The sequence below is a fragment of the Apium graveolens genome, chromosome 8, assembly GCF_009905375.1.
Source record: "Apium graveolens cultivar Ventura chromosome 8, ASM990537v1, whole genome shotgun sequence".
Taxonomy (NCBI): Eukaryota; Viridiplantae; Streptophyta; class Magnoliopsida; order Apiales; family Apiaceae; genus Apium; species Apium graveolens.
In genome coordinates this window covers 22,020,323-22,027,913 of record NC_133654.1, presented here as the reverse complement: position 1 = coordinate 22,027,913, position 7,591 = coordinate 22,020,323, and the positions used below count along the sequence as shown (strand labels likewise).

Sequence of the window (7,591 nt, the reverse complement as noted above, 5' to 3'; positions counted from 1 at the left end):
AGCAGCAGTTGGACCTCCAAAGATCGTGTTTATCACAGGCCCTCGAGGTCTCGGCCCTCCATAAATGGTGTTTATAACTGGTCCTCTAGGCTGGGGGTTTCGCCCCTGATCGTCTTGGTCCCTCCTACGATCCTCAAAGTTCTTCCTTCCATTATTATTCCTATCCCCTCCTTCTCCAGTATACTTGTTCAATCTTCCTTTTCGAATCAAAAACTCAATTTCATCTTTCAATTGCCTACACTCATCGGTGTCATGGCCAACATCTTTGTGAAACCTGCAATACTTGCCCTTATCTAGCTTGGCGGGATCAGCCTTCAAGGGCTTAGGCCAGCGAATATCTCTGTCTTTCTCAATCTCCATCAAAATCTGACTTCTAGGAGCATTCAGCTTAGCGTATTCAGTGAACTTTTGCCCAGGTCCTCCCTTCTTTGGGGTTGAATCAGGGTTTTGTTCGGTTCTAGGATATTTGTCCTTAGCGATATACTCCAAATCAGTTTTTCGTTTCTTGCCTCCAGTGGGCTCATTACTTACTACGGTCTTCCTCATACTTTCTTCAACCTTGATATACTTCCCTGCCCTCTCTTGGAGCTGCAACATGCTCTCAGGGGGTCGTTTGGCCAAAGACATCTTGAAAAACTCATCCCTAGTTCCTTGTTGCAGTGCTATCATGGCTACCTTATCATCAAGGTCTGGGACTTTTAAAGCCTCCTTTGTAAAACGGTTCAGGTAATCTCTTAAGGATTCCTTAGCTCCCTGCACAAGACTCATAAGAGATGCTGAACTTTTCTCATGGACTCTTCCACTGATGAATTGCTTAATAAAAGCCTGACTTAATTCTCTGAATGATCCAATAGAATTTGGGGGTAGGCGACTGTACCATCTTTGAGCCATACCCGACAGGGTTTGAGGGAAGGCCCGACATTTTATAGCATCATTCACGGGTTGCAGCAGCAGTGCATTAGAGAATGTCCTAACATGATTAGCGGGGTCTCCCGTGCCATCATAGGTTTTGATAGTGGGCATCTTGAATTTCCTTGAGATATGGGCATTCATTATCTCTTCTGTGAAGGGTGGAGTTGGATAATCAGGATCTCCAAGGGGAAGGAGATTGCTTGGATCAGTTCTTGGGACAGCAGTCCTTCTTCTTACCGGACCATCCAGGTCTATGATAGGAGGAGGATTTCTCCCCCTAGGATGTATGTGGGGTCTGGTGGCTTGGTGAGCCTCCAAATCACGCCTCAGCCTTTGGATTTCAGCCTCATGAGCCCTGATCCTTTCCTGCACTTCTTGGGGATTCGCCCCTGGGGTGCTTTGGGGGCGTTGCCTTCCATCGGCCATTGGCTCTTTTCCAGGACGCCTCCTTCTCGGGGCCACTTCATCATCCGAAGATTCGGAGTCTCTCTCAGTATAAGGACCAGAAAATTCCCGATCCTCAGGAATAGGACCCAAACCTCGTATATAGGGGGGTGACTGCCCTCGTGCTTCGCCTCGCCCCGCATATCCGCTTCCTCCAACCTCAGGACGAAGGGGCATCTCATAAGGGGGGTTAGTAGTAACAACAGTTGAATATTCATACCTGACGGGTCGAGAATTCACAGGTATATGTACTTGTTGAACTTGAGGATTCGTACCTTGAATAATCGGGGGAGTTGTCCCTTGTGGCTGAGGTTGAGTTGCCCCTGTCTGGGCTTCCCTCTGAGTAGATGCATAAGTTGAATGGGGAGGAACCTCCACGGTTGATGAAATCACCTGGGTTGTCTCTGATGGTGTTCCTTCCTCTAGAGCTCCAATTGTTCTTCGTGTTCTCGCCATGGTTGTTGTTGCTTTCCCACAGACGGCGCCAAATGTTATGGATAAAAAAACTAAGGTTATTACTTGCTATATTTAATACTAAGATTCGGGAGCTCAAGGCCTTTAATGGCTGCTCTCGTGTTTCGTGACTCAATCTGCCTTTACGAGATGCCTACGTATCTCTGTGAATTAGAGAATCAAGCCAAAAAACGTAGTTCTGATTGGTGGGGGTGAGACCCCTTATATAGATGTTGGGAGTCCTTGAATTGAATTTGGTATAGGAGACTTGGTGGGCAAGTCTCATAATTAGAATGGACTTTGGAGTCCTAGATACTAGGAAACTGATTCCTTATCCTTTTAGGTCCCTTTGAGGCTAATCTCCAAGGATTTATATCCTTATCGGGACTCTTTTCAACATCTGATTTGTCCCTTATTAATTAATTACGAAATTAATTAATAATCAGAGTTTTTGGGCCTTTTTTATTCCATCAGGCCTGATCTGGTCCATCAGGCTTAACCTTTCTGGTCCGAGTATCATATATCTTTTTATTGGGCCTAGCAGCCCACAGCTCGTACAATTAATGCAGTATTTAATTATACAAGCATAATTTATTTATCCCTATCAACAATGCATAATATATTATTATATTGCTTTTTTAAATAAAAATACATGAATATTATTAATAGTAATATAATTAATATTATTAATACATTTATTTTAAAATAAATTCAAAACAAACTCACATAAGATTAAAAATTTTATATTAATAAAATAATAACAAATAAATTGTTAACATAATAATAAATAAAAGTTGATATATAATACAAATATTGAAAACTATATAAATATAATTAAATAATTTAAAAATAAGTTTTCATAATATAATTTTGTTGAAAATAACATTATTTATAATTGTTTATTGATTACATAAAAGAATTATATATTTCAAATTATGAAGTTATATATATATATATATATATATATATATATATATTCTACTTTTTTGTTTAAGTTAATTTGGAACATATTTTCTATTTTTCAATAGTTTTTTAAGAAATATAATAGTGAGAAAATTTTAGAAAACTGGAAAACAGAAAACTGGAAATTTTTTCTGTAAGTAAACAAGACCTTAATTTTTGGGTTTTTTTGAAAAATAGTCAAGGATAAAAACATTTTTGCAAAAATACTGCCATTTTTTTAAAAAATTTGCAAATATACTTTTTAAGATTGCTTATAAGTTTGGTTGCATTTTAGGTTGCTATCCTGCGGGGCCCACTGTCACATCAACAGCCCCACAGCCTGCCACGTCAGCTGCCCGTCAGCATTGGGTGAGACTCACTTGCCACGTCACATGTCACGTCAGCATTGGGGTGGGACCCGCCTGCCACGTCAGCACTAGGATGGGATCCACCCGTTGCGTCAGCAGGGTGGGGTCCACCTGCCACGTGGCGCACAGTCAGCGCACAGTCAACATAGTATAATTATTAAATAAAAAAATATAAATATATAATAATAATAAAAAATTAAAGTATATTTGCAATTAAGATAATATATTTGCAATAAATTTGAAAAGATAGTATTTTTGCAAAAAAAATTAGAAAAATTAGTATTTTTTGTAAAAATTTTTAATTTTTTTGGGGCATGTGATCACCTTCCGATCCTCGTCCCCGAATAAACATGATTAACAAAGAAACAAAACTTTTAAAGAAAAATAAATAAATTTTTTACTGAAACAGTTCAAATTCAAATAAATCTACCTACCGATTCTAAAAAGAAAGGGGGAGACTTGCGTTCGTAATTTGTATATAGACACGTTTGAGTTAAAAAAAAGAGCCTAAAATCTCTAACAAGCCTAATATCATAGACTTTTCATAAGCAAGAATCCCCGGGGTTTGTGAGCTGATAACACGTACATCAACTAAACAAAACGAATCAATAAGTTAAGTAGTTATTAATGCCTAATATAAAACCAAACTTGAATAAATAATCACGGGACGGCTGTCAAAAGAGAAGCAGAAAATAATAAAATGGTAAGAGAAGGAAGGCAGAAACGTGTCGTGTCGTAGATAGGAAAGAGATTATTTGCATTATCATTACCCCGTATAAAATGTAACACCTGTCCTTCGCAAAAGGTGGACACAGGCTATTGTCCTGGGAAAGCGGTCAATCAATGTTTGAATTGTGGTCCCTTCATACGTGTCCCTCTCTTGGACCCACCTTTCTGCTGTTGCTGCTTCTCCTAACTCACATTTCTATAAGTAACTCCTACAACCATTTTCATGCCAACGCTCTCCGTATCACACGTATATTTCACTCTCATTAGTCTAAGAAATATTGACATTAATTTATAAATTAATTTTCTATTAAAAAATGCCGCATATGTCCTTTTCAATAGTATAGGTATGGGGTGTGATACAAAAATAAGAAAAAATATTATTTATTAACAATATAAGAAAAGTAGGTAAAATAATGAGAATAATAAATATTTAATATATAAAATAAATATAGTTAAAGAAAGTAATGAATGTAAGTGTATATATTTATTTTTTATATTATAAAATTTTTCCTTTTTTGAAATGTGTAAAATTGAGAGTGACGTCACCAAAAAAAACTGTATATAAAATTGAATGAGAAAGAGAAAGTATTAATTTAATATTTTAATTGAAAAAGTTAATAAAATTTGATTGTCAAGCTTTCATAAATTGTACGGACTAGGGTATCATAGCTTAATGTTAAACCCTCGTCATTCATGACACGGGAGGCAACTCTTCTACTCTTGAATAAATTTTTGAATAAGGAGTCAATGTTATTAACATCGGTATAATCTTTCTATCCCTTTTTAGTTGTCATATTTCTATTTTTATCGGTCAAATTAACTAATTTTTTGACCAAAAAATATAAATAACACTTAAACTATTTAAAAATTAAAAATTAAAAATTTACATATTAAAGTATATTAAAAGTTCTTTCCTACAATGCATTTTATTTTATTTTATAAATTGATAAAATATTAATAGACTTCAGTTAAAGTTTAATCAAATTAACATGTCAAGGGTTAAATATGGCAAGTAAAACGGGACTTAGGCTGAAATATTTAATAAACACACTGCGCGTGGCTTGCAATTAATAAAAATCCGTGATATTTTCCCGAAAATACACAAAGGTAGCGAGAGGCAAGAGCATCTGCCTAAACACCACATGCGTGTCAGTAAAACACCCCCTCCTACATTATCTCTCTCGTGTTCTCTCCTCATTCGTCCACGTCTTAACCACAGCTAACATGCCCTACACGTGTATCTCATCAACCTCTCTCCCCTCCTCTAAATTAACGGCCGCGATCTCATCTCTCGTATTCAGAATCTCTACGTCACACCAACTGCCTTCTCTCCTCTCTCGCTGCCCCGGACGGTGCGGTCAGCTGCCCAAACCTGCCCGTAACTCTTTACCTTATATATTTTCATCTCTACATTCTCTCTCACTTCTTCATTTCAATTTCATTTTCATCTCAAACATTTTGAAACCATAAAATCATTCAATTATTCGATTATAATATTTCTGAGCAATTTTCAGTGTGTTTGGATTTTACTTCTATTAATGGCGAGTGTTTGTTATGGTGGTGAAACCAAGACATCTACGCCAGTAGAGCCGAGCTCCAAAGCGGCTAGGAAGAGAAGAATGGAGATGCATCAGTTTAATTTTGTTCCGGCGGATGTCACCGTTTTGTCGCCGGAAAATAGCCGGAAAAGTCAGAAACGTGAAGCGTCTAATTTAGATTCAACTACTGAGTTTGAAGTTGAGGATTTACCGCGAAAATGTTCAAATGTGTTTGAATCGGATTCTGAAGGTTCTAAATCGGATCCTGAGGTCATATCGGAGGGTCCGAAGTTTGGATTAACGTCTGTGTGCGGACAGAGACGTGATATGGAAGATGCGGTTGCTATCCATCCTTCGTTCTCCGGTGGAAGTCATTTTTACGGCGTTTACGACGGTCACGGCTGCTCTCATGTAATTACAATTTTGTTATATATGTTAAATTATATTTTACCAAGTCATTCTAGGTTGTTAAGTGATTTTGATTTGGTTTGTGTAGGTTGCGATGAAGTGCAAGGAACGAATGCACGAGATTGTGAAGCATGAAGTGGAGAAACGTAAGGATGATGAAGCGTGGTTAGAAACAATGACGAAGAGCTTTTCGCGGATGGATGAAGAAGTAACTGAATGGAGCAGGAATTCTGGACAGTTAAGTCCTAATTGTCGCTGTGAGCTTCAAACTCCCAAGTGTGATGCTGTTGGATCCACTGCTGTTGTTGCACTTGTGACTAAGGATAAGATTATCGTGTCAAATTGTGGTGATTCGCGTGCGGTGATTTGTCGCGGCGGTGTTGTTACTCCGCTTTCTACTGATCACAAGGTATTAAATCTGAGGTTTTGTGTTAGAAATGTTTGTGATTGATTCAGCGATTGAGATCTAATTTGTTTTTTTGTTAAATTTTGCAGCCTGATAGACCTGATGAGTTGAAACGAATTGAGGACTCTGGTGGACGTGTTATCTATTGGGACGGTGCTCGTGTTCTCGGAGTTTTGGCCATGTCTAGAGCTATCGGTAAGCTTATAAAGAAATTGTATATGTTATTTATCATGTTTCGATTCAATTAATTGCACCTTTAGTTTTAGGATTAGTGATTTGTTGCACTATGTAGTTGTGTTATGAAATGAACGTTTGTGCATGTATTCTAGAGTTTGTAGCATGTAGAATAAATATGTGTTTAATATCGTGAATTCAAGCAATAATATGATTGAAGATCTAAATTATCATGTGTTTGTTTTTTCAGGTGATAATTATCTGAAGCCTTATGTGATATCGGAACCGGAAGTAACCGTGATAGATCGAACGGCGGACGATGAGTGTCTCGTGCTAGCGAGCGACGGACTATGGGACGTGGTTTCAAACGAAACTGCCTGTGGCGTTGCCAGAATGTGTCTTGGTGCCAAGAAATCGAAGTCACCTCGGGCAGGAGGAGCAACCGAGATATGTGAATCAGCGGCATGTGAGAGCTCCGACAAGGCATGTTCGGATGCGTCGATTCTGTTGACCAAGCTAGCCTTGGCGAGGCACACTGCCGATAACGTCAGTGTAGTGGTGGTGGATTTGAGGAAGGACTTGTAGCAAACAATGCAATTTAGTTCTTTTAATCAAACAAAATTAAAATTAAAATTGACACCAGATATAATGATGTATCAGTATTTGGATCAGGTACAATTGATGGTCCTGGAGGCATTGAAAAATTGTTGAGAAGTGTACTCTAGTTAGTAGATCTGATACCTTCTTGAATGACACACATTTGTATCTGTATCTAGCTTTAGATCAAGATCTGGTTGTTGAAGAAGTACATATATATGATATGAATATCATTTCAAACAACTTAAAGATTATTTGATTCATTTCTAAGTATTGTATAGCAGTTGAATATGTGATCTTGATTGTTGGAACAATTGACTTGTAATGTAAAGATAGTATTCACTACCCACTAATCAGACTGGGAACTAATTTTAATCCAACACCATAAACAACCAACAATTCAGCATCCAACTATACTTTGACAACAAGCTTTTGTTCTGTTGTGTTTCTCATAGCTTTTATTTGTTCTCTGAACTCTTCGTTGCAGCAATGGTTTTACAGAAAAATAAAATGGATACCAAATAGTAGGAGATTGTATGAACAAAACATGTGCCTTTTATTTGGACTTTGACACTTCTATGCATTCATCGTTGCGGCGAAGGTTCTGCTAAATACAGCGG

At 37.6% G+C, this 7,591-nt stretch overlaps 1 protein-coding gene across 1 annotated transcript; it reads left to right on the top strand.

Moving 5' to 3' along the window:
- The first annotated feature begins 5,227 nt into the window (after nt 1-5,227).
- LOC141677537 (protein phosphatase 2C 37) lies at nt 5,228-7,260 on the top strand. The gene is made up of 4 exons (XM_074483516.1): nt 5,228-5,797; nt 5,883-6,203; nt 6,290-6,395; nt 6,625-7,260. Exons 1-4 carry the CDS (start codon nt 5,387-5,389, stop codon nt 6,957-6,959), a joined length of 1,173 nt encoding a protein of 390 aa, XP_074339617.1. The 5' UTR covers nt 5,228-5,386; the 3' UTR covers nt 6,960-7,260.
- Nucleotides 7,261-7,591: the final 331 nt, after the last annotated feature.

What these genes read in the sequence shown, in the direction of transcription:
- LOC141677537 (XM_074483516.1), top strand. Translation starts at nt 5,387, where the DNA reads ATGGCGAGTGTTTGTTATGGTGGTGAAACCAAGACATCTACGCCAGTA. An exon ending in ACGGTCACGGCTGCTCTCAT is followed by an intron (nt 5,798 to 5,882) that starts GTAATTACAATT and finishes TGGTTTGTGTAG; the next exon opens with GTTGCGATGAAGTGCAAGGA. An exon ending in CGCTTTCTACTGATCACAAG is followed by an intron (nt 6,204 to 6,289) that starts GTATTAAATCTG and finishes TAAATTTTGCAG; the next exon opens with CCTGATAGACCTGATGAGTT.